This window comes from Pezoporus flaviventris, unplaced genomic scaffold (assembly GCF_033815535.1).
Source record: "Pezoporus flaviventris isolate CSIRO_AGI_PZ_B2104156 unplaced genomic scaffold, CSIRO_AGI_Pfla_v1 ptg000018l, whole genome shotgun sequence".
Taxonomy (NCBI): Eukaryota; Metazoa; Chordata; class Aves; order Psittaciformes; family Psittacidae; genus Pezoporus; species Pezoporus flaviventris.
The window spans coordinates 1,618,464-1,645,492 of record NW_026892566.1 but is presented as its reverse complement, the minus strand read 5'-3'; the positions used below and the strand labels follow the sequence as shown (position 1 = coordinate 1,645,492).

Below are 27,029 nucleotides of genomic sequence, written 5' to 3'. Positions count from 1 at the left end.
AGTATTTCCACATAAATGTTGAAGGCCAAGTTGGAGGGAGTCTTGGTCGCACGGTTTATGTGTGGTGCCCCTGCTGAGGCAGCGGTTTGGAACTAGACAATTTCAAGGTCCTTTCCAATCCAAACTATTCTATGATTCTATAAATACTTCTCGTGAACTGAATCCTTCCACATTCACAGGCCTACTGATGATGTCTCGCAATACAGCTTGAAGTGTCCAAAGCACTGAGGAACAGCAGAAGTGAGCTTGGATTCATCAGGAGCATCAGATGGGTTTGCTTAGTGGTTCTCATTTACAGCTTTTGTAAGGGAGTACAAGCATTCCACTGGAAGAGAAATGGGGCTTGAATTTTTAGCAGACATCCCTCCTGTGGGAACTGTATTTGGCCTTGGAGCTAAACTGGTGTAAGCACAAGTAAATATGCTGTAAAATGCTCATCATCAGTTTAAACTTTTATTACAACTCTTCCTTTTGAATGCCAGTCACTGTTAGAATGTGCAATGTAAATGCTACACTGCAATGCCTATTTATCACTGGCAACCAGCAGCTGAGGAAGCTGTTTCATTTCTTAAATGCATAGTCCTGGTGTAAATGTCACATCTGCCATCTTTCCATCTTTCAGGTGTAAATATCACATCTTTCTGCCATTGGAAAGAATTGGCATCCCCATATTCACCTGCACATGCCCTGAAACTACTCCCTCCTACCCAGGCCATATGTAATAGCTTTGACACATTCACAAAATCTTTCTGTAAGCCAGACATTTTAAGCATGAAGTGGTTAAGCTAATTGGTACTTGTACACAGTCACACCTATGCATGCAGGCACTGCACAGAATTCTAGTACATTGCTGCTCTTTTCCTTCTATCAGCAAATTTATCTGGACTACAGTAAAACCAGGAACTGTCTTGCTAATCTCCATACCTTTCCAGACCACTCCACTTCGTGCTCAGTACTCAGGGGTTATCCCAGATCTACCCTACTGAGAGCTTTCTTCCTTCTCAGCAGTCAGTTCTTAATGTTGGTTAGGATACAAGATGTTGATATAAAGCTAAAAATGCCATAGCTAACTCTTTCTCTCCTACTTTTCTGGCCAAAACTTGATGAAGAATTTGAGCCAAACCAAACACTGAAAAAATCATCCAACCATTCTGTCCTTTTACTGACCACAAAGCCTTGTAATGGCATGGTTTCAGTAAGCATGCTGTTCTTACAGGACCTAAAGTCACAGTGTGCTAGGAAATAGAAACAGCTTTTAAAGATTCTCCAAATTCCAGCTCTCTTTTCTCTCAGAAGAGAACAAAGAAAAAAATAATTTATCCTTTCTTGAAATTATAACTGGAGGTTACTGCTGAACCAACTGATACTCCTCTACTTGGTAACAGCAAACGTGGCTGGTTTTACTCCATTCCATGTGAATGAATGAGAAACACGGCATCCCAAGCACTGTTCCAGCAAGAAGATACCAGGGATGTATCTTGTTTACTTAAAAAGCCCTTTTTCTGCAATGCGGAAGAAGCAAATAAAGCAATATCTGCTCATCACTGTAAACACTCTTTCCTCTGCTCCTCAGATAAGATACATTTTATACATGTTTCTCAGGGCCATGCTACAATACTTGTTCAGGCTATGAGATAGTTTTTATTACCCTTGTTACGCCTTTCTGCCCTTAAATTCTCTGCTGTCCCCACCCTGTTTCAAACATTAGGCAGGTTCACTATGAATTCAAATCACTGAGTGACCTTATTTAACCTTTTTGAGTGCTGCTCTGCCTATTCTTACACTGAATGCTGCCATCTGATACAGTAGACAAGCTCCTCTTCCACAGCATAGTGGTTAATCTTTGGATCTATATGCTTCTATTTCAATAAAATTTAGGCTGACTGCTACCTTATGTGCAGGCCCCTCACCTGTTGGGATCCTGGGATGCTATGATGAGGTGGGACAATGGAGTCACATGCCCCAGTCTCCACAACTGGCCCAAGATCTGCAGGGGTCACAGGAGGCCTTCATGGCTAGGTCTTTTTCCTTGAGGACCCTTGTGAGCAAAGGGGCCTTCCAGAAGCCACTGCAGAACCTCATCAACTCTAGCACTACCCAGAGTAAGTGCAGCGTGGGAAAGCGTTGTCCTGGGGTGCTTGTATCTGCCATGTAGGCGTCGGGCTGAGGAACAGAAAGCAAGTGTAACTCCTACAGTGTTACAGAGACTGCTAGCGTTCACTGAAGCGTCTGTGGTGTGCATCTCTGTGTACACCACACATTTTCAAACTTACAAGGACATACGGTTTCTGCTGTTAAAAAGCCCATAGTATAAAGTGGCAGGAGAAAGCTGGCAGCATGGGATATAAAGCCCAGGGAATGAGAGTCATGTCCTGGCCTTGGCTGCTGAGCAGCAATCCTGCAGTAAAGTAGGTTATATCTCATCTGTCCCTTTCTCTTCTGTTCTTACAGATTTTAGCCTGCATAGCTCAGAGGAGCACAGAGCCACTAATATATTAGCAATTGAAAAAAAGGAATTGGAGGGTCAATACAGGCTAACCTGGAGGGAAGGCACTGACTGCTCTGACTGCAAACACACAGACCTGCCGCGTGTGCTAGGTGGCTCTGTTGGGCTCAGCAGCAGGTGTCTCTCCTGAAGTCATTTGCTGTAATATTTTTAGCTGTTGTTAGTGATGCATGAGTAGTGAATTCGGATTGGCTTGGGCCCAGTCATGCCTCATCTCCCCTTCCTTCTGCAATGACACAAGAGAAAACTTCAGTGCCTAGGGGAAGCTAGCTATGACTGCAACGCTGCTAATGACAAGCAGTCATCCAGCTTTGGGGTTTTGTTCAGACACCCTCTTCTAACAAAAAAGTAGGTCTCGCATGAAACAAATCTCTTACGTTTTCTTTCTGAATGTCAGAAGGCAAGCAGTTTCACATTCTCAACTTACAAGCTTTTAATTTTTCAGCTAAAGAATGATCAACATTGACATTTGAAAATGTGTTTTTAAAAACAGATGTTTCTGGTTTTCACTTGTCCATTTAAAATACAGTATCCTCTTTTACTGTGGCCTTCAGCTGAGTCTTTTTAATTGTGGCTGTCAGTCCACAGACTAGACCTCTAAAACAACTTGGCAAGATGATTGGCACTACCACTCAACCCGTAGCAGTGTGTTGGCACAGTGCTGTAAAAGGTGACATGCTTGGGAGCCCTCCCAGCTGCCATTCACCTGGGCTGTGGATACCTGCAAATTGGGAATTTTGGCTCATTTTACAGCAGAAAAACTGTCAGTGTAAGCAGCCAGCAGAGCCATTGAGCACCATATATTGTAATGTACAGGAAGAGTGTGTTCTCACTGCCCTCTAGGAAAACCAGGAATAAAACTCACATTCATGGTGGGGCTGGAAGCTAGAGCCGGGACAGATGCATGTAAGCACCTTGGCTCTGAAAAGAGAAGGTTATCTATCTGCCGCTTTCTCACCCTGGTGACAGGCTTTGGCAGAAGGGAAAGGACAGGGGATGTACATCCACAATAGAAACACAGCTCCCTTTTTCTTTCCTTTTCCAAAGCTTCTTGGTGGCAGCACAAGCATTTATTCAACTGTTCTTGGTCTGTTGGAGAGACAACTTGGACAACAGAAAGGGCTTTGTATACACCTATACAAAGCAACCCACACCCAAAAGAATGAGATGCCCAAACACATCAAGGCTTCTTGTGCAGCGGCAAAATCACTGCTCACAAGCTGCACTGATAAGGTAGCATTACATCTGTCACCAGGTGATATACCTGTCATTTCACATAAGGGCAGAGGTACCAGAGCTGGCATCACACCTGTGGGAACAGGTGTATAGGTAGCGTAGGTAGCATAGCCTGGCAGCTCAGTCTATACACACATAAGAAGCAGCTGCAATTGAGTAGCTCAAGGGCTGAATTGCTGGGTGCTCATGCGGCATCTCTTCACTCACTTCAAATACCTCCTCCATGGTTACAAACTGCAAGACTCAATCTCGACAAACCAATGAGAAAGAGACATCTTTGACCTCCTTCACTGAAATCCTGTCCTGCTTCCTGATGAGTGATGCAGCCACTTTTGACCTGCAGCAGCATGCTCCATTTCCTCAATTTGGCCCAAGTCCTCCCATGGCTTCCAAGAAGCAGGAGCAGCAATGGCCAGCTCTTCATCACAGAGGGACCAGAGAAACTTACCATAACAAAGCTGGCTTTAGGGGACCAAAACTTCCCAGCTTGTGGAGGTGCATGAGTGTAGCACTGTCTGGAGGCACATCTCCAACAGGTGTAAACTGACCACAGGACCCATGCTTTGAGCAGAGGGACTTAGCCACGAGGTTATTTTAGAATACCGCGACTCAGCAGAGTCCGGATCTGGTACAGAGTGTCCCGTGTAGGAGAAGGCATCATTGCAGTTGATGACAAATTTCTCTCCAATTAACACCAACAATTTTTAATGAAGATGACCATTTAGCTCCTCCCAGAATACTGGAGCTCCAGCCGTCTGTGGTGCTATGTATTGGCTTACCACGCAGCTGCTCTTCCGTGTTTAATTAGCAGGTGTGAAATCAGTTGCGTTGCATAGAGAAAGAGCTGTCCTAGTTACAGCTGTGCGTGCCTGCACACAGCCGACTTCGGTGAGCTGAGCGGGTATTACACACTGCCATCTAGCGATGCACGTCCCTTTCTCTGCCGCACAGCAGCCGAAAACTGATGCTCCAAAGGCTCTAATTGCCCGAGGCTGCGGACTGACATAGGCTTACATCCCATGACCCGGTGAGGGACAGTGGTGGGTGACACGTCTAATGGAGCACAGAGTGCTAGCCCAGAGGAGCTTACATAGGACAGCTGATGTAAACATTTGGGCATCCCGAGGTAGGGTTCCTGGCTAAATTTGGCGAAGCTTCTACTAGCTCTCCATGCCAAGTTCTTACACACACCTAAGTAAGTGTGTACATGCTCAGTTTTGTCAATCTTATCCTGAATGTTCACATACACATGCTCTTGTGTGCCTCTTACATGCCAGGATGCTTTTTTCTTTTTTTTATTTTTTCCTTTCTATGTTTTGTTTTTTTGTTTGTTTTTCTGATTGTGGTGTGGGTTTTTTGTTGTTTTTTTTTTTTTTTCTTTTCTTAGGGGCCCTAAAGAAATATGGAGAGGGACTTTTTCTAAGAGCATGTAGTGACAGGACAAAGGGGAATGGCTTTAAACTGAAAGATGGGAGATTTAGATTAGACATTAGGAAGAAATTCTTCACTCTGAGAGGGTGGTGAGACTCTGGCACAGGTTGCCCAGAGAAGCTGTGGCTGCCCCATCCCTTGCAGTGTTCAAGGCCAGGTTGGACAGAGCTTGGAGCAACCTGGTCGAGTGGAAGGTATCCCTGCCCATGTCAGGGGTTGGAACCGGGTGAGCTTTAAGGTCCCTTCCAACCCAAACCATTCTCTGGTTCTATGAAATTCAGGTCCCATCCTATCAGCAGAAGGGATATTGAATCCACTATGCCCTACATGGGCCAACACCTGAGACACGTGGCTCCATTCACATATACAGGGCAAGAAAACCATAGCCGCAGTGTCTCCCCTGCTTATTTGGAACTGGCACATGGGCAAGCACACCAGCAATTGCAAAGCCTTTGTGTGAGCCCATAAGGGATGACTCTACACCATCACTTCATGCTGTTCCTTTATCCCTTTGCTCTAAAAGCCACAGGAGCTTTAAGGCATTTTATGCTGTTGTAGGGGCCCAAATCTCTATAAGCCCCTTGTCACCAGTGCATTGCATGAATTCCCTGTTAGCACTTGGACTGAAGTGTTTTGCATGGCAGGAGTGATTAGAAACCTCACTGCTTCCCTGCTGAAGGATACTGCTCCCACAGAAGGTCCAGCTAAACAGCATGCTCCTAATCTGCCTCAGCACAGCCAGACAGCAACTGATAGAAGCATTTTGTGCTGAGGTGGTTTTTTACTGAACAGATTAGGAAGGACATGTTCTGTCAGCCGAGTTGCAGAGACAATAAGAAGGAATTTAATAACAGCTTAGACAGAAGAAACAGCTAGACCAAGGCAAGAACATCAGCCTCTGATAAAAACAGGGATAGGAAATTATTTTACACTCTTTAATAATCCTTCGTACTCTACTGAATGTTTCAATGACACTGATTGACAAGGGACAGTTGTATGAATATAGTTTTCCATTTTGACACAGCTCTTCAGTAATAAAATTGTATGCAAGAGTTAGATCACTACACACAATCAGTAACAACAGTAAGTTTTCTTGTAGAGATGAACCCTTAGGATGAATGAGTTTTGTGTTTCCCCTAATTATAGGTAGTCAGTACCAATGCCTACAGGTTAAAGTCATCTAACAGTTCATGCTGTAACACCCTTCTCTCCATAGCTCATACATTTTTGTCACGCTCTCACTTCCATATGACAGATTCTGTCTTGGACACACTTTAAAAATCAAAGGTTTGGTAGCTGCAGTTGCCGCCTGTCTGGGCAGCCTGTTTCTTCCCCAGCTCTGCAGCTCAGTGTTTCTGAGTATGCCTGAATAGCACAGAACTGAGAATTTTAGAGCTTCCTTGCAATCTCAGTGACACTAAACAGAAACATTTGAAAGAAAACCCAAGGATTTCTCTTGAAACATAGTGATTTGTTTTCTTTTTTTAATGGACGCTAGTCTCCAGCATGTTAGCTCTGTGTCTTATTAATCTGCCTACACAGGAGCAGAGCCTCCTCGCCTGCTCTCAGTTCTTCGTTCATCAGTGTTGTTCATCCTGACCTTGCAGGCACCCCTTGGATCTGTCCAGGCTTCCCCATAATAACACAGGTTTCAACTTTTTAACTCTATGTCTGTGGAGCTTGAGTGACTCTGGTCATGCAGACTTTGTTACTGATGGGTGTAAAATCCTCTCACTTTGCTTTTACAAATACAGATCTAGTTTCCTTGGTTGGCAGCTGCTGTGCAGTTTACCAGTACATGGTGCCTTTTAGTTCCTGCTCCTGCAGGGAGTACAAAAGAGACTGGCTGCGGGGCCTTCACTCTGCTCCACCCTCTGGTCACTTTCTCTCAGCATATGCCAAGGTTCCAGGGTTGCCCGGGTTAACATCACCAGGTAGATTCCATGCATGCCAACGGCATCCCATCCTGGAAGTAGCAGCTGCATTTTACCCTAAGGTTTTCCTTGTGTTGTAATTTAACACTGGGGGTCCAGGAGGCAGTGGTCTGTAATTTCCTCCATTGTCCCCCATGAAACTTGTCAGTAGATGCCTCTTTACCTCTAGGCATCATTCAAGCAAGCCCTAAGTTGACCACACCGTAAGAAAAATAGTCCAAGGGTCTTGTCAGAGGATCTCACTATTCTTGCAACAGAACAGGGCTAAAGCCAAGGTCTTTCCTCAAACCACAAATGACCAGAACTCACATCCCCAGTGCACTGCCCCAGGGGACACTCTTCATCATCTTACTGTGGGATGAGTTATTTTTCTCTGCAATCCATGCCAGTGTCTATAAAAAATACCCTGCCTTATTACAAGCGCCTTCTGAATATTGTTCAGGAAAGAAGGAATGCAGTAACACCATATGCAGATGCAAAATTCCCTTCCCTCTTCATTTATTTTAAGGATTGCATTTGTTTATGGTAGACGTCTGAGCTTTCTTGACTGGTAGTGACAAATATACTACTTTGTCCTAAAGACCTGGAACATCCTGACTGATTTATTATAGTTTCAATTAGAAACCATTCATGGGGATATAAACATACACTTTTTGTTCTGCACTGAAGCTTCAACTGTGGTAAAGAAAAGGCACAAAAAATCCCCAGGTAACAAATCCCCAAATGTTTGAATCATAGAATCAAGTAGGTTGGAAAAGACCTTTAAGATCATCAAGTCCAACCTTTACCCCAGGACTGCCAAGTTACCACTTGAAGTTCATGTTCCTGTATTTAAATGTTCATGTGTTGCTATAAACATGTTCTTCTACTGTAGGGAAAGTGTCAAAAACATTAACAAAAGATTAGATAGCTTTCATGTATTTCACTCTCTCTGAGTTGCTTTAAAGAATGCATTGACTTAACATATTTCAAGTATAAAATAATTTCATATGGTTTAGTTACAGCAGTAGCTTTTTATGTTCAGTATCAGAAAGACTGTTCATATTATGGAATAAATACTGGTATTTATTTGTTCCTTTTACGACCATCTCCAAGAAAATACTTCATAACAGACAAGCACTCTAAGAACACAGTTTACAATAATCATTTACTGAGAACAGGGCAGATACAGTTTACTTGTACAGGTATACGCATCCTTTGAATTGTGTACTGCAGGTGCCTTCTGTCTTTCACAAAGGGGAGGAAAACTAATTCTTTGCTTAATATATGCATGAAAAATACACAGAAAGCCTATAGGAGCAAGAAGGTTAAGACATTTATAGGTTCCCAATAAAACCAGTCCTTCCTTTCCAGTTAAGATATGCAACATAACCAGTTGTTATCTCTTACAAACTATGACTTCAGCTTGGTTAGGTTGCAAAGGGTGAAGAGAAAATAGATAAATCAGATTTTCAGCTGGCTGAACAGAATCCCAATTAAAAAAAATAAGCAGATCTTCTGGGGTCCTTACAGAATTTTTCCTGACTGTGCAGATAAAAATTCAAGGCTCCACTGAATACATCAAGTGTATCGAAAGTTTCTAGGATGAGAGTACTCCAGTGCAAAAGACACCTCAGTACAATAGAATCCCCCTAAAAGGGATATTTTAACCCCTATTAGCATAAAAGAACAAACTATGCACATTTAAACGCCAAAAGACACACACCAAAAAATTTCAGAAAAATGTTATCTGTTTTTATTACAAAATGACACTTGGTATTAACTGCATACAATAGCACGGGCTGTCAGTGTTGCATAGCTGCTCCTATGTGAGGCAACAACTGCACTAACTAGAAATAGCTCACTTCATATCTACTACAGCTAAATTACCTGCAGTTTTTACTGCACCATCTGATGTGACTGTTAGGAACCAGGAGTGGTTAAGCCACGGCATAAGAAGTTGGTTTATTGCCTTGTAAGTAGCAGGTATAGCTTTATCACAGAACCATAGAATGGCTTGGGTTGGAAAGGACCTTAAGTGATCATCTAATTACAGCCCTCCTGCCACAGAGGTGGGGATACCTCTCATTAGATCAAGATGCTAAAAGCCCCATCGCCCTTGAACACTTCCACAGATGGCTATTAACGTTATTACATATCTATAACTAGGAAATAAAACCTTTATTTAGTACGTTTCAATAATTAAGCCTTAATATATTTCCTGACTGCACCTAAAAATATCACCAGTAGCAGCAGCAACCTGAAGACTATACAGCACTCTGCACTCCTCTTTTATTGCAGTATGTCTTCACCGGACTATAAATACTACTCTGGATTTTAAAATAGTTGATAACTCTGCTTAGTACTGCTTTAAAACAGCTTGAGAACTTAACACCATTTTCTCCCATGTTCAGTTACTGTTGCTTGTCTGTCAGTGTGCTCTGTTCAGTGCCCGAGCTGTGCTTGTTTTTAAGGGACCTTCCAATGTATCTCCAGTATTCCTTTCGGATGGTGTCTTTTTCTTTAGCCAGAATTTCACACAACTATAAAAGAAAATTGAAAGATTGGAGTTACACCAAAAGTTTACAGAATCCTTAATTATCTTTATAAAATGTATACAATATATGGTTCAGCCCGTAACAGAAACACCTTTTCCAGCAACAATTGTTTTATTAACCCCATTTGCAACTGTCTGATGACCTCAAACTGATGTCCACTCCACCTGGTAGTCAAGTAATCTGACACAAAACTGCACAAAAATATCTCCAGTCCTATTTCAGTTGCAGCTGCTTCCCCATTACTCCTTTCCACGCCTACCACTCATCATCTACCCCAGACTATTCAGCCTGAAGTATACTACAGTATCCTTTTGACTTCCTGAGCAGCTTTATTTTTTTTTAGTGATCCAGTAGGCTGTACACCACTTCATTCAAAGCAGAGGTGGAACATCCTGCTCTTGAATCTTCAGTACTTCTGGTGGACTGACAGGAGATACTTGGTTGTGGCTTCTCAATTAGCAGACTGTCATAAAAGGATTCTCCATGCAAGTCAGTAACGTTCTCTCACAAGATGTTAGAGTTGGTGCTATACTTCTACTTGTTCTGATTTTTATTTTGATCTGGGTGTGCAGTGAGGCACAGCAGAAATCAACTCTACTCACATAACATTTTGTGTAAAATTTGTATTGTATGAATACTATCTACAAATGTTCTAGTCAATTCACTTCTTTTATGCAGATGACATTGCCTCAATCAGTGAACCAGAGTTGAGAAATAGGAGCTTTGATACCTAAATAGATGAAGAAGTCAAACTCTGTGCAATAGTATAAAGGCATATGCATCTGGGACATACTACTACACTTATTTACACTCTGGTCCTGGAATACAACAAAAGGAAAAATGCTGAGAATGAACAATGTTGGAACACAGAGACTCCAGGCAAGAACTGCAGTTCTAATTAGATTTCAGTCTGTCGTACAGTGAATGAAAATTGGTTTTATAAAAACTACACTGCAAACAGTTGCAAGAAGCTCCCCAGATATGAAGCACAAGGAGATATACAGCACTGCTAGAAGTCATAGATTCTCTGTAGGAAATGGTGCTGACAACCCTTACTGATGTTGCCACTGCCTGCTGGCTTTTAGGCTAATTCTGCCAGCCTTCTTAGAAAGAGCTAAGAAGTGCAAAGGGCTCCTGAGATTCTTTTTAGATACAGACACTCTGAGAACAAGATTCACTAACCCACAGAGAAGGAAGGTAATCCCATGCTAGCTTTGCAGCATAACAACACCTCGATTGTTGAAACATCTTTCTTCTGCAGGCAGTATTAGAAACCTTTCGTTTACTAATAGGTGAAGAAAGCTTACAGTGATTATCTGGCAAATTACTAACTATAGATAAATTCATCAGACCCTTCTGATTATCTGGCTTTCATGTTCAACTCTTCACAGAGCTCCAGTGATTAACAAGTAACCTGTTTTATTTAAAAAAATCAATCCCATTTTGTTGGGATATAAAACAAGAGAACAATAGATGGCATAAGAAACAAAAACCCAAATTCTCAAAACATACCTCTAATGCCTTGTTTAGTGTTTCTTCCTTGTTATCACACTGGTTTTCAAGCATATCTTCATATATGTCCACAAGAAATGCAATCAGATAAGGTGAACTGTGGCTGGGCTGTAAGCTCAACAGTTGCTCTAATAGATTTGGATACTGGGAAAGACCACGATCCTGTAAAATCCTAAAACAGAGGTTAAAAGGCTTGAAACATAACACTGGGAAACATGCTGTGAAGAATTTTATTTCGGTTATGGCTCTTTTATGTGGAGATCAGTTTTGAAATAAGGGTGCCAATACAAGTAAGGCAGAAAGTAAGCAGCATTCAGCAACAATACAGCTTCATGTTGTAATTACGCTCATCTGAAAAGAAATTATACTGAAGGCATAGTCATTAGTTCTTATTCCAGGCTCTTGAAAGCAGTAACATTACAGGTCAAGTTCTTAAAAGCATGAGTACTTGCAATCCTCTGATAAGAGTCACAAGGCCAGATACTTAGTGGAAAGTTATGGAGAAACTAGATTAATATATTAACCCCTTGTGGAGGTTTCTGCCTGCCTGCTTGAGAACACAACACTAGAATGAACAGCAACAAGCTCTTTCCAGTTAAGAGCTAGGCATAAGATAGCTTCTACAGATACTCTTTGCCCACAGAGAATGATGCCTTACCCTTTTAAATAGTTCCAAGCGCTCTCATTATGTGGCACTGCAGTGATCATCTCAAGAGTGTATCTGGAGAAAAAGATGAATGCAACCATTAACAGTGAGTGAGAGATTACCTCGATGCCCTCAGATGCTTCCAAATGCATCCCTCTAGTCTGTATTTCAGAGTCTTTTTGCAGATCATCTCAGCTGGGCCATAGATAAAAAATGCCATGCCATACAATCGCCACAAGTCTCAAAGAGAACCTCATGAGAACTGTTTTAAATTCTCAAGTGTTCCATTTGCTGCATTTTATACAATTATGAGACAGTTCTCAAAATTATGAGCAATCACACTAAGAAACAAACATGATGTACTCTCCTGGTAAACTGATAGAATAATTTGCGCCCTCATAAGAAATATCAAGGGACTGAAAATGGCTAGCACAATTGAAGCCGAGGGTGAGCTATGTTAATACGACTGCACATTATATATTCTGTATCTACTTGCAGAACATTTTTCACGATGTTGCACTTGAGCAAACACAGAGGAAGGCAGAGCTTGAGCTTTCACCTCATGCTCTCTTCTGCAGTAGTTCTTAAAAAGTAGAAGTTAAACAACTCCTTTAAAACCAAAGCAATGAGAGGCATTTGCCATGCAGCTGCAAAGCCACATTTAATCTTCACAGAACATTTACCTTCTGCCCTTCCCCAGCATAACCAGGCATTCAGCTGATTTTCAGAGACAGCAGATACTGATAAAAAAATTCTATAAGCAGTGCTGAGAAAAAAAAACAACAAACCAAAACACCAACACAACCCTAATACTTTTTTAATCTTCTGCAGTCACTATGTCAAGCAACAACCAGCCCAACTACGGTTCTATAACATCAGGGAAGTCTTAACCTTAGACAGTCTGATTCTTAAAATGGTATCCAATTATCCTGAACACAGCACCATGTATCAAGATCTTAGATCAAGGGAGGATGTCAGATCTAGCATCTGGAGAGAAAAAGATGGAAACATCCAAGCCTAAGTCATGGAAATGGTTCAGACTTATTAATCTGCAGGAAAGTTATAAACTGGAAATAAAACTCACAGCAGTTTGCAAAGGCAAGCCTGAAAGGTGGTGTGGGCTGAGATCCTCTATGAGCAACATACCAATGGATCTATTCAGAGACTCATTCTTACTTATAAAGAACCACTCAAATATTTGTAGTACCTTCTTTTCATTGCTTCTTCGCTTCAGACAAACTTCTCACAACCATCAACCCTGATCAGCAGTCTGGGATGTGAAGAGAGCTTCCCTTGCCACCACAGTAGTAGAACAGATGGCTAGAGGCCCATTTTCTCTTCAGTTATAAACATACCACTCTGAGAGTTTCCAAAGCCCATTTTCCCTAAAACAAGCCATCTAATATAAGTAGTTGTCTTCATGCTGACTACATACCCCTGAAAGCTCTTTTCTTTTCCCAGCTGCATTATGTTCCTCACAAAAGGCAATTCCTCCTCCTACAATACACATCCACGGTAACTTTAAATCATTACTACTAAAACAGCTGCTCAGTACTACACTGAGAGTGCCTCTCCTTCCAAGCTTTCTAGGGATAGGATGCAAAATACTAACGAAGAGCAAAGTTTATGTAGTTCCAGCAACACAGATTTTCTTGCAGGTTGCTCCACTATCGCTCATTGACTAAGAAAGGCCAGAAGTTTTCTTTGCACAATAAACAGCAGGGCAGGAAGACAGACTCGTGAGAATAGCTTGCCTGGAGTAAGCATAGCTTGCTTCAGTACTACTCCACAAGTCAGTGGTACAGAACACATCAGTACATGCACTAACACTTTATCTGCTATCTGTGACAGTGAGCCCAGGAAAGACAAGCCCACAGAGACTGCCAAAGTGTTGATTTGTTTTCATGTAATGAAGAATGCTTAATGTGAGCATGCATAATGTTACTAACTGGACTTCTCTGTCTAGAACTGCTGGATCGTCATAGCCTGTAGTGTTGAAGATTACAAAGTGCCGCTGGTTCCAAACAGAGTTGTTTCTCACATCTTCCCTCAAAAGCTGGTCTACATATTCCAGTTCATTGTCCCACAACTTGAACTCCTATGGAAAGGGAAGAAAGAGAGATTATCACAACCAAATATTTCTGTTTTTTTTTTTTTAATACATTCTCCTTTCTCCCAAGTTCTCTGAACATTATATACACAAACTTTTTAAAGGAAATTAACAAAAATTAAAGGGTGCATGAGTGTAAGCGGCGAGGAGAAGCAGACAGGCCAACCCAATATGGGTGATAAGCAACTTCTAATTCATTTGTGATGCAGTTCACACATATATAGGAGTGGTATTCAGCCACTCCTTCTTGGCATAACAGTATTGGTTAGCCCCCACAGCTTCCTCCACATTCTCCTCCCAGGTCCGGTCTCCAGCCACCTGTGGGGGCCACCCCCTGCCTTGCTTGCACAGTCCTCCAGAACTCTATGGTCCTGCTCTTAGAGTCATTCTGCAACACATGAGGAACACACTACACTATTCAGTTGCACACAATGGTATTATGTCATTATTAAACTCACACAGATAAAAGTAAGTAACCAACAACAGGCCTTTTTGAACTTGTTTCTAAAAGTCAAGTTCATTGTTAATACCACACAGTAAAATGCAATTGTTTTCCCCCCTTTAGCCTTAGAAACAAAGTGCCAAATGCAATTCAGATTGTATCTGAGAAGCAAAACTCTAGTACCTGAGCAAGTTATTTATTTAATCAACAGTTCTGTAGATACAATACCTGAATAACCCACTGTCTGTGTTGCCAAGCATGATAATTTTTGGCATCTTGGTTAAGAATGTCAGCTATGAACTCAAGCTCTTGGGATGGATCCTGCAGCCACTCTACCAACACCCGTCTGTGATGCCTAATGACAAGAGGCCGAAACTATTTTTAGAATAGTCTGAATTTTTTTGTGAGCATACCGTCTGTATTAAAACAGCATAGGGCAACTGTACTACTTAGAAAAAAAATTAAATACTTCAAATTATATATACTAACCAAAACATTTCATGCTCTAAGAAACACAATGTAGACTTATAATGTTATGGATTCTATCTACGTACACGCATTGGCCAGTCACCTCCTTTTTGATAAGCTATGTTTACTTGAAGTAACATATTTCCACTTTTAACACTGATGGCCAAATTTATCTGCTTTAGCACAATGTAGCTGTTCTGCCTACTCTCCCCCTCACTTCAAAACCCAACAACAGATAAGCAAACTCCAAAAGCCAATAAAAGGAAACACACACATTTCTATCTGTTGTTTGCCTTTTCATGAGTAATTTTTTTATCTGTCAGACTTTTTAGCATGTCATAATCACATATTTAGAACAAACAGTTAAAGAGTACTGTGGCAGTGATGCTGATGCAACTCCCATTTAAATCTTCCAGTACTGCCACTGAAGCAGATGCAGAAAGCAACTCTTAACAACTTTTAGGATCAATGATCACAACTGATTCTGGGCAATTTAAACCCCAAAAATCTATCTACAAACACATTCAGAACTGAAAAGAAAACATGGTATTACCAGACTTGATAGTTCTTTGGCTGATCTTCAATGATAGCTGTAATATACTTAAGTTCCTCGTGGAGATCCTTTCCCAAGGACTGCAGGAGGACTCTCCGGAAATGCCTGCATAAAAGTCAAGCATTTGAATGCTGCAACATGGCTTTGCTAAAATTCCCAGAGGAGGACACAGAAGAACCTTTATTCACAGTACTTCTAATAGATACTGACTTAAAAAGAGTGCAAAACGCTATCCAGTTCTGCTAAAGGCCATTCAATTATCAAACAGCAGAGAACTGGAATACAACTGGTTACAACAGTATGTTACCTGAGATCACAGAAATCCTGTTTCAATCTCTGACTACCCACACTAGTCTTATCCTCACAGAAACTATGGCTTATGTGCTTAAAATAATGTAAACTTTCTGATTTTATGCAAGTTAGCAGAATAAAGTCATACAAGAGGTACTTGCTAGCATTCAGGAGTTAAAAGGTCCTACTCTGAATATTATAAATTCACTATTTGTTCATTACCTAATTGCACATTACCTGACAGATCTTCTAAAATGCTCTACTTAGTAAGCATACACAGGGAAATTGTGAATGCTCCATCCCTGGTGGTGTTCAAGGCCACGCTGGACAGAGCCTTGGGTAACATGGTTTAGTGTGAGGTGTCCCTGCCCATGGCAGGGGGGGGTTGGAACTAGGTGATCTTTCCAATCCTAACTATTCTATGATTCGATGATTCTATTTAGTAAGATAAAGTAGTTGTCATGGCTTTATGACTCTTGAAACCAACTGGAGGCATTTTCAGCATCCTGCCAAGGCCACATTACCAGATCTGTTTTAAAACAAAGTTCTTTTTGCAGCTAATCCTGACCTGACTGGTAATATTCTCAAAGCCAAATGCATGAAAACCACTGAATCAAAATGAGACTGAATAACGGCTTTCCTCAGAAGCTCACTGGAAGTCGACACCACTTCTCTGTCATGCCCTGATTAGACTAACACATTTTTTAAAGACATAAAAGGGCAGCAATCAACTAATGGTAGAAATAATCCCAAAATTATCACTTACCATACCGTGTAGTTTGCAGCATTTAACTCGATGGCATCTGCTGTTAGTTTGAAGGCTCTTTCGCTTCGCTCATCCCGCTGGAGAACAGCCCGGAAGTAATCATAGACGTCTCGAACTAAATAAATAGGAGCATCTTATCCAAGGCTATGAAACAATGGCCTGATTAGGGGGTAAGGTTAGTAATCTTTTGACGTTACTTCCTATTTTTTGTACTTTAAATATACATCTTTAAAATGACAGCTACATACTACTCTGACAGCACTACTAAATGGTATTAGTATACTGAAAAGCTGCAAAAGTATCTTAAAAGTACACCACCTGAATAGCATCCAAAACAATCAGAAAAGTTCCTTGCTACTTACGCTATTTGCCCAGATGTGAGAGCTTCACATATTCCTTTGCTATTTGTGGGCTAGAAACGCCTTATTATGTGAACCAGACCTCTTCAGTTGTATGATTTTAAAATAAAACTTTGGCTATTAACATCTCAGGTGAAGATCCAATTTCAGACATGTTTGGTGAAAACATCACACACAACCACTATTACATAATAAACAATAATTTCTTCACAGTACTGCTCTAGGAGGTTTGTTATCCAAAATGAGAAATCTTGCTTTAACAACGCTAAAGACAGGTACAAATTTAGCCACTCTAAAGTTGTGATTGTAGAACGTATTTAAAACTTACATTTTTCACTGTAGATGATCTGAACAACAGGATTTGGCCCATCATTTTGAGGGATTGGTTCAATATCTGCCCATTCCTTCCTGTCCCTGTTAATACATGTTTTTTTTTTTTTTTCTTTCCAATGCTTCTAAAAAGGACAAAATGCTACTTAAACCTCTACAGGCACAAATCTATGCATAGTAACACATCCCCGTTCAAAAAGTTCACTATTATTGTCACCATGTTATTTGGCCCTTCACTATAAGAGAGACACTGAGTTGCTGGAGCGGGTCTAGAGAAGGGCAATGAAGCTGGTGAAGGGCCTGGAGCACAAGTCTTATGAGTGGCTGAGGGAACCGGGGATGTTTAGTCTGGAAAACAGAAGGCTCAGAGGGGACCTTATCATTCTCTACAACTACCTGAAAGGAGGTTTTAGTGAGGTGGGGTTGGTCTCTTCTCCCAACTAACAAGATGAAATGGCCTCAACGTACGCCAGGGAAGGTGTAGATTGGATTTAGGAACAATTTCTTCACAGAGAGGGTGCTCGGGCATTGGAACGGGGTGCCTAGAGAAGTGGTGGAATCACCGACCCTGGAATTGCTCAAACAATGTGTAGATGAGGCCCTCAGTGACATGGTTTTGTGGAGGCCTTGGCAATCCTGAGGTAATGGTTGGACTTGATGATCTTAAAGGTCTTTTCCAACCTACTTGGCTCTATGATTCTATTGTCTGCAACAGAGAGGAGCATATAAAGAAGTAAAGGAGGTGCTGACATATGTGACGGGATCAGAGCCTAATGGCAGCACAACCTGGGGGAGGGAAGGGACTGACCACCCACCCCGCCCGCAGGCTGCCACGGGTCCGAGCAGGACGCGACACCCGACGCTTTTCACGTTTGTCCCCTCAAGGCCTTCTGCTCCCGCCGGCGACGCTGTGGTCTTGTGAGGGGAGCAGCCGTACCTGTAGAGCACATAGCCGGCGTCCTCCACGTCCTCCTCCTCTTCCAGCAGCTGCCCAAAGTCGCCCTCCGCATCGCCACCGACCTCGCCACAGACCTCGCCACCGACCTCGCCCTCCGTCTGCAGCTCCGCCGCCGCCGCCACCGGCCCATTAGCCGCCATCGGCCCATCAGCCGCCATCACCTCACTGCTGCTTCCGGGACCTGATCGGAACCATCGAGGCGGGCACGGCGGCGGGGCCAGAGCAGTCGCGCGGCTCGACAGCGCCTCCCGGGGTGCGGAGGCCGAGCGGGGCCCATCCGGCGGCCGGGGCCTGGCCGTACCGGCAGCGCCCAAGGGCCGGACTGCACCCTGAGGAGCTTTCACCCACGGGAACGAACCGGGTGAGGCGGCGGGAGACTGGGTCAGGCCGTGCCCTGAGGCAGACCTGCGCCTTTGACCAACCTGGTCTAGTGCAAGGTGTCCCTGCCCATGGTAGGCGCTGGAACTAGATGAGGTTTAAGGTCCCTTCCAACACAAACCGTTCAGTGATTCTCACACCAATACTGGGGTTTGCAGTTGCGAAATCATGCATCCAACAGCACTGGACTGATGCTACGGGAAGCTGTTGTAGTTTAAGCCCAGCCGGTAATCACTCCCCCTCGATAATGGAAATAAAAAGGGGAGTGAATATGAAACTAAAAGAGGAAAAGAAAACAATGAACCCCAGTGATGCACAATGCCATTGCTCACCACCCGCTGACCAATACTCAGCCCGACCTGAGCAGTGATCTGGGCCTTCTGGGTAACTGCCCCCAGTTTATATACTGGGCATGACGTGCTGTGGTATGGAATACCCCTTTGGCTAGTTTGGGTCAGGTGTCCTGTCTCTGCTTTCCCCTGGCTTCCAGTGTCCCTCCTCACTGGCAGAGCATGAGACTAAAAAGTCCTTGATTGGGGTAAGCACTGCTCAGCAACAACTAAAACATCAGTGTGTTACCACCGCTGTTCTCAGACTAAAATCAAAAACACAGCACTGCACCAGCTACTAAGGAGGAAAATGACTGCTACTGCTGAACCCAGGGCAGTGACCACCAGCACTTGACCAGGGTGGCTGTCCCACAACCAGGGGTACGGTTGTTCCACTCGTACCCCCCCGGCTCCACACCCCACAGATGGAAGCAGCCACGCAGCCCATCGGGGACGCTGGGGCTGCTGGAGGCCTCTGTGGTGCACCGGGAACGTACCAAGGGGAACAGGAAGAGGGGGAACAGGGACGATCCGGGGGGAGGCCACGTCCTGACCCGCATCCCCTCACCAGCTGTGCTGGTGCTGAGCAAACACCCCGGCCTGCCTGTGCTGGGTGAATGTGGGATGGGGGGTACAAGAACTGAGGGGGGGGTATCGATTTTGGGTGGTCCCAGTGTGTGCTGACCCTCCCCGTCCCAGGGCGCCCCGCGGAGCTGAGCCTGGCCATGCTGCTGCCGGCGCTGCGATGGCGCGTGGGTCTCTCCGCCGAGCTCCACGTGGTGAAGGCTCCTGCCAGGTACGGCTGAGAGAGTGCCGGGGGGCTCAGGGGGTGCTATTCCCCCCTCTATGGGGCTTAGAGCTGTCACATCCCACAGGGAATGCTCCTGCCTCTCCTCCATGTCCGGCTGCCATTGTGTCACCGAGGAGCTCCACCGGTTCTAAACCGGTGCCCGCCCCATCCCACCCTCACCGCTGATTCGGAGAAATCTCCAGGAACAAAGTCACCAACAAAGTTTGACAAGCAGGTATTCTTTACTGGGGCTCCAGGAGACACGGGGGATAGCTCCTCCTAGCGTGTCTCTCCAAATTGCTAAACCAGCCTTCCTTATATAGTCACTAAGCATACATATTCAGTAGGTGCATACATATTCATGAGGTTACTTATGTATAACATCATTCTTCTAGACAGTTTCTCCTGCATGTGCACAAAATGTGGTAGTGGTCTTTGGGGGTCGTTTACTTTTTCCAACAATCTTCATCACTTTTGGCTGTTGCTTGAACTTTCGTCTTGGCAGTCTTTGAAGCATGCTCAGTAGGTAAATGCTTACTCCAGCTTAAGTAGTTTAGTAACACCACTCACATAATTGAATGATTTCTCCCCATCCTTCTACTTATCAGTTAACTCAGCTACAACTCATCCTGAACATCTGCTAGTTTTAGATAATCTTTATCTACACATTGTTTTTATTACCATAAATTTTGGAGAAGGTTACAAGGCCCTAGAACTATGTCAGCTATGATCATTTGTCTTATACAAAGATGATCACTAAGCAGGACTAATTTACTTACTTATAATAGATTATATTTCAGCCTATATTTTTCTATTTCACTGCACAGCCCAGGCTGTGCCCTGCGGTGTTCAGCTCTGTCCCTCTCCACTAACCATCATGTCATGGATGCCATAGGTCTCCTCATCATACCAGTGGGCCTCCTCCTCCTCTTCCTCCTCCTCCTCAGGAGGGCTGAGGCCAGCAGGATGCCAACCCTGGCTCTGGATGCAGCTCTGCCTCCCACTGCTCATCACCACCGCCCTCTTCCTCCTCCTCGTCCAGCAGTTTCTGGGTCTCCTGCTGCTGGCCGGAGTGGATGCCCACCCTGACAGTGCTGGAGATCTTCTCTACTCAGCTCCCATGCCTGCAGCAGCTTGTGGGTGATGGGGTAGGGACACTGTGCCGAGAACATCTTCTCCTGGGGAGGGACGCAAGTGCAATAAACACATGTCCATGGCATGTTGGTGTGTGTGTTTGTAATCAGGCTCCCACCTTGACGGCTGTCTCCACGTGCTGCCTGGCCCTCCTCAGCAGCTCCGTGTTGATGGAGTGCTGCTGCTTGGTGCTGGCAGCAGGTGTCAAGGACAAGCCCGGCTGAGTCACTTCCTCATATCCCCAGCCCGTGGCAGGGGGGGACAGCAGGGCAGGGGGTGAAAGCACCCACCTTTGTGCTTCTGGCTGCCCAAGACGCGTCTGCTTAGCACAGCATGCACAAGGTCAGAGAGATTCATGTCCCGGCTGCTCTACACCCCCCAGGGGTGCCATACGGGGCCCAAAGGCCCCACTCGGCCCCCCAACAACAGCAGGAGCAGCTTCTACTCTGGCAGTCGCCCCTCTCCCTCAGCTAGGCTGGGATGGTCTGTGTGCCAACGAGAGAGTGACCCAACAGCAATAGCCTGCGTGTGAGTTTGCATCCCCCAGGCACCAAGCGCGTCCATTCTCCCCCTGGGCACCGAGGTGGGGTCCAGCACATGGACCCCCTCAACCCGTGCACCAGCCCCAGCCACCGTGCTGGCCCCAAGCACCAGTCCCGCAGCGTCATGTGTGTCGCCCCCCAACCTCCCAGCACCCTTTCTTGATCCTTTTCATATCGAGACACCCCCCCGACCCTCAAACGCTTTCGTGCTCCGCATCCAGAGGCTCCTCCCAACTCCTTTGGTGCCTCCCCTCCCCAGCGCCGTACAAGCCAATTTATCTCCTCTTTTTAGGCCACTCCCTCCACCACAGGTTCTGACCCCATCGCCGGGTCCTCCCTCTCTGTTTTCGATTGCCATGGCGCTCCCCTAGGACTCCGGGCGATCCACGGCCCCGGGCATTCCATGCGCTCCCCCCCTCCATCCCCCGCCCGACGTTCCATGGGCCCCGGCTTTCCATGCCCATCCCAGGCGTTCCATTGGCCCCGGGGAACTGCACGGCAAGAGAAGAGAGGCGGCTGTGAGTCCCTGTGTGCCTCAGCGCCCTAGGGCCGCATCACCACGGCTGCTGCCCCTTTTCGTGTGCTTTGGGGATCCCAAACCCAGCACTTCCCAAGCAAAGGGGGCACAAGCACCCCTGGGCGTCCTTCCACCCTGTCCCCAAGAGGGTCTTGGGCACAATGGCACTGCTGTCCCCACAGGTGGGACTGGGGACACTGGGCACAAGGCCCACGCTGGGTTGGAGCCCCACAGCCCACTCCAGATATCCCAACATGAGAGATCTGCCTCCTCTTATTTCAGAGCCTCATGTTCTTGAGGAATTCCTCGACCACAACGTGTGCCCTGCTGTTGACAGACAGCTTCATCTCACCAATCTCCTAGTCAATCTCCTCCATGAAGTGGATGAAAAAGTCCACCAGCTTCTGCTTGTTACAACTGAACCCAGGACAGTATCCACCTGTCATTCCATAACGTTCACGTCATACTCAGGTCCCACATTTCCCAATACATTACAATTTTGTCCTATATATATATATATATATATATATATATACACACACATACATATATTAATATGCATACATATATGCACACACAAAGAGATATCATTCCTTGGTCCACGGACCGTCCCTAGAAAGTTTTCTGAATTAGTTCAGACCATGATGTCAGACTTCATCTGTCACGACAGCCTTTCAGGGCAGGAAAGACAGTGTGCAGTGCTGGGTTGTTGCCTGCTGACAGCACCGCTGAACTCATCTGGTCACTGCTGAGCTTGTCTGGTCTCATCAAAGTTCATTCTTTGTTGTGGGGGTCACTGGGGGGAAGTCAGGTCAGTCAATGGTGACCTAAGGACAGTACTGGGAGACTCCTGCTGCTGCTGCTGCCTGCTTTTTCCACGACTTTATTCTCTGGTAGTGATAATGACAGCACACACCTTCTTTTCAAAGCCCAGAGTAGCGGAGATGGGCATTTAGCTGATGGGCTATGAAAGTGTTATATAGCAGGCAGCAGCATATAATTGAGTTCATTGGCTGTTTTTCCCCAGAATCAAATCCCCTTGAGGTACACCCTGGACTTTCTCATCTTCCCACATTACCTACCAGGCATATCCGTGTCCCTGAGCAAAAACAATCCCAGGAGTGGGTTTGCCTTTACCTGAAGCAGGAATAACCCAGACTGCCTTCCCCAGCACATTCTTTATGTGCACCACAGGAACTTTATCCCCTTTTACAGTATGTAAAAGTTCTGACTTTCTGTCAGTTCTTTCTGTTGGCAGATCCTCTGGTGTTGACCAACCAGGTGGCCTTGGTAAGTGTGTATCCCAATGCCTGAAACTTCCCCCACCCGCTGCTCTCAGTGTAGTTTTTAACAGCCCATTGTACTGCTTGATTTTCCCAGAGGCTGGTGCATGGTAGGGGATGTGATATACTCACTCAATGCCATGCTCTTTGGCCCAAGTGTCTACAAGGTTGTTCTGGAAATGAGTCCCATTGTCTGACTCAATTCTCTCTGGGGCGCAGTGTTGCCACAAGACTTATTTCTCAAGGCCCAGGATAGTGTTCGAGCAGTGGCATGGGGCACAGCATGTTTCCAGCCACCCGGTGGTTGCTTCCTCCATGGTAAGCACATGGCGCTTGCCTTGGTGGGTTGGTGGCAGTGTGATACAGTCAATCTGCCAGGCCTCCCCATATTTGTACTTCAGCCATCATCCTCCATACCAAAGAGGCTTTAACAGCTTGGCTTGCTTAATTGCAGCACATTTCACATTCATGAATAACCTGGGCAATAGTGTCCATTGTTAAGTCCACCTCTTGATCACGAGCCCATCTATATGTTGCATCTCTGCCTTGATGGCCTGAGGTGCCATGGGCACACCAGGCTAAAAATAATTCACCCTTATGTTGCCAATCTAAGTCCATGTGAGCCACTTCAATCTTAGCAGCTTTATTGACCTGTTGGTTGTTCTGGTGTTCCCCAGTTCCCTCATGGGTACATGAGCATCTACATGGTGTACCTTCACCACCAGGTCCTGCACCTGGGCAGCGATATCTTGCCACAGTGCTGCAGCCCAGATGGGTTTACCTCTGCGTTGCCAGTTGTTCTGCTTCCATTGCTGCAGCCACCCCCACAGGGCATTTGTCACCACCCATGAGTCAGCATAGAGGTAAAGTACTGGCCACTTTTCTCGTTTAGCAATGTCCAGGGCCAGCTGGATGGCTTTCACCTCGGCAAACTGACTCGATTCACCCTCTCCAGTGAGTGCAGCAGTTTCTGCAACTTGTCGCAGGGGGCTCCATGCATTTGCCTTCCATCTCTGATGCTTTCCCACCAGCAAACAAGGCATACTGCTTCTCACTTTCTGACAGTTTATTGTATGGTGGGTCCTCTTCAGCATGCATCACCTCCTCCTCTGGTGACATTCCAAAATCTTTTCTGGCCAGCCCATGATGATATCTAGGGCTCCTGAATGACTGGGATTTCCTATTTGAGATCGTTGTGTGATCAGTACAACCCATTTACTCCATGTAGCATTGGTTCCATGATGTGTAGAGGAAACCCTGCCTTTGAACATGCAGCCCAGCACGGGCAACTGGGGTGCCAGGAGGAGCTGTGCTTCAGTGCCCATCACTTCCAAAGCAGTTCAAACCCATCATAGGCTGCCAGTTGGGGTTCAGCTGGCCTCAGATCCTCTGTATCCCTGACTCCAAAAGCTGAGGGGTCGACCTCGAGTCTCCCCTGGAGCTTTCTGCCAGAGGCTCCAGGTAGGACCGTTCTCCCCAGCTGCAGTGTACAGCACATTTTTTACATCTGGCCTGGTCTGGACTGGTCCAAGGGCTACTGCGTGAACTCTCTCTCGTTTAATTTGCTCAAAGGCTTGTTGTTGCTCAGGGCCCCTTTAAAAATCATTCTTCTTCCGGGTCACATGATGGAGAGGGCTACAATCAAACTGTAATTTGGGATGTGCATTCTCCAGAACCCCACAACAGAAGCTCTGGGAAATGCTTCCACAGCAGCAGAGGTGGAAAGTTACAGCACTACAAAGAGCAGGTCCCTGGCATTACTGATGCTTTGGTGCTAAGGCGCTGCAGGCACGGTGAGCTGTGCTTCCTCCCCCATGGAAACTCACAAAATGGCACCATACTATAGACAAGCTTTCTGATGGGGAATCTGGTCTCTGTGAAAGGTGAAATTAGAGGAGGCTTTGAAACAGTCAGTTGTGACCTGTAGGTGACATTGGAGAAGGCAGATTATCTAAAGTGATGGTTAGCAGGACAAAGCAGCTGAGCTGGAGATAGTCATTAGGGTAAGCTTCAGACCCAGCACTACAGGTTGGTAATCCAGGGCATACTGGGGTGCTTAAGAGAAGGGAGGGTTAGAGACAGGCAGAGCACATGTGCAGGAGGGGCCCTGCATACATCTCCATTTGTGCTGTACATCTGTGGAGGCGGGAAATCATTCCATGTATGGTGGAAAGAGTTAAAGTCTTTAATTCTGGGGTGCTCAAGTTGAAAGGGCTGTAAGTATATCCTGTGTTTTACAATGACCTTATGGAAAGAAGAATGGTGCCAGACCAACTACGAGGGAGTATAAGTGCACAGCTGCAAATCCAAACACAGGATCCAGGACAAGGAAGAATTGGGCCACAGGTTCTGTCACTGAGCAGATTTGCCACTATTTGGAAGTCACTTGACATCTGCACTTTTGTTGCCTCTCTTCCTTTTTTCTGCCCTGTCTATTTTAATGGTGAGCTTGGGGACTTCATTTGTTTCTGCTGGGATGTTACTACAGTGACTGTTTGGAGCGCAGTTTGGCTGGTGCCTCTGGGTATTACAGTAATATAGACTATGACAATATAATGGAGGGGAAAAAACAGAGCAATCTACTGAAAGGTTGCTTCGGAATATAGAACTGTGTATAGAACAGAAAGAAAGTGGAGAAAGATGTGCCTGGAGACAGAGAGTATAACCAGAAGTACATAAGTAAAAGGAAAAAGTTAAAAGATGCTGAACATTCTGAAAAAAAAAAAAAAAGAAAAAAAAAAAGAGAGAGATACAACTAAGGTGGGCCCAAAAAGAAATCAGGTATATTATAAGCAGATCAGAGGAAAGGTGCACATATGAATGAGAGAAACCTCAAAGGCTCATGTTTTGTCAGAGACAGAGCAGAAAATCCATGTTCCTGACCTGCGGAGAGAAAGGCTGCATTGTGAATTTGTTGGATACCAGCAGCCTTCTCCATGGGCAGAGGGCACTTGAGACACAGATCTTTAAGAAATCTGGTTTATTAAGCTCTGCTGCTTGAATGAAAATTTGGAGATTTTTTGGTCATGCTTTATTCTAGAACCAACATATAATCATCTGACATTGGCATTGCTTACGCTGGCATCATCTTTACCAGCCATTTAACATGGATGACGGACAGGTCAGATCCTGTAATAGGAACTTAAACTTCCTCAGAGTGGCATAAGAGGACAAGAAACAGAAGTGAGCTTCTCTGATGCCAACCACTGGATGGAGCTGGACGAAGAATACCTTGCTGATGGCATGGTGGGAACAGCAGATAGAATAGCTATCTGCATTTTCAGTCTGAACCTGTGGGTTGTTGCAGTCTATGGACAGCTTGAGGGATAAAAACTGAGAAGAGCAAGCAGCAGCAGGAAGCTGAAGCATGTTACAAGCAAGTTGTATCCTCGTGAGAGGAAACTTAGGAGTCTGCCAACTGAGGAAGCTTGGAAGATTTGAATATAACTGAATTTTTAAATGACAGGCTAGACCAAACCCCAGTGGGATCACAGCAAATACTTCCATCAACTGTATCAGGCTTCTGATCCATCTTCAACCACTCAGTTTAATTCACTGAGCTTACTGTGGCAGGTTAGCTTTAATCCTCTCAGCCTTGGGTCACTATGGAAGCCTCAGCCAGGCCTGCAAAAGCAGGAGTCTGCTTTAGCATGGATCTGCTTTACAAAGTAATACTTGGAGGTTCTTGCTGCATGCCTCCTGGCTCTAGAGCGAATGGATATTGTTCATGTTTCAGGTCTAAGATCTGTAACCACACGTCACAGAGAATATTAAAACGACACCTACAGCTTCTACTTAAAATATGACTCCAGCAGCTTTGGAAGGAAGCAACAAATAGGATGGGAGCTGTGATGAAGTGCTAAACAAAGGAGTGGAGGATAAACATATCTGTCACATCCCAGCACTTCAGTGCTAGTTCTGAGTTGTCATCTTAGGAGGAACCTGGTAGCTCAGAGAGAAACCAGAGCTCCAAGGTG

The 27,029-nt window shown here is 45.0% G+C and overlaps 1 protein-coding gene across 1 annotated transcript; it reads right to left on the bottom strand.

The window, feature by feature from the left end:
* Positions 1-8,830: 8,830 nt before the first annotated feature.
* Positions 8,831-18,252, bottom strand: FNTA (farnesyltransferase, CAAX box, alpha). The gene is made up of 9 exons (XM_061455059.1): positions 18,059-18,252; positions 17,120-17,205; positions 16,433-16,547; positions 15,376-15,480; positions 14,583-14,709; positions 13,752-13,900; positions 11,815-11,877; positions 11,157-11,328; positions 8,831-9,629 (listed from the first exon to the last, which is right to left on the bottom strand). The coding sequence occupies exons 1-9, from the start codon at positions 18,235-18,237 to the stop codon at positions 9,501-9,503; spliced, it is 1,125 nt and encodes a 374-aa protein (XP_061311043.1). The 5' UTR covers positions 18,238-18,252; the 3' UTR covers positions 8,831-9,500.
* Positions 18,253-27,029: the final 8,777 nt, after the last annotated feature.

Coding starts and splice junctions, on each gene's coding strand:
- FNTA (XM_061455059.1), bottom strand. CDS start 18,237: ATGGCGGCTGATGGGCCGATGGCGGCTAATGGGCCGGTGGCGGCGGCG. Junction 16,548..17,119: donor GATCATCTACAGTGAAAAAT/GTAAGTTTTAAA, acceptor CTATTTATTTAG/TTCGAGACGTCTATGATTAC. Junction 9,630..11,156: donor CACTAAACAAGGCATTAGAG/GTATGTTTTGAG, acceptor TTTCTTTTATAG/TTGTGTGAAATTCTGGCTAA.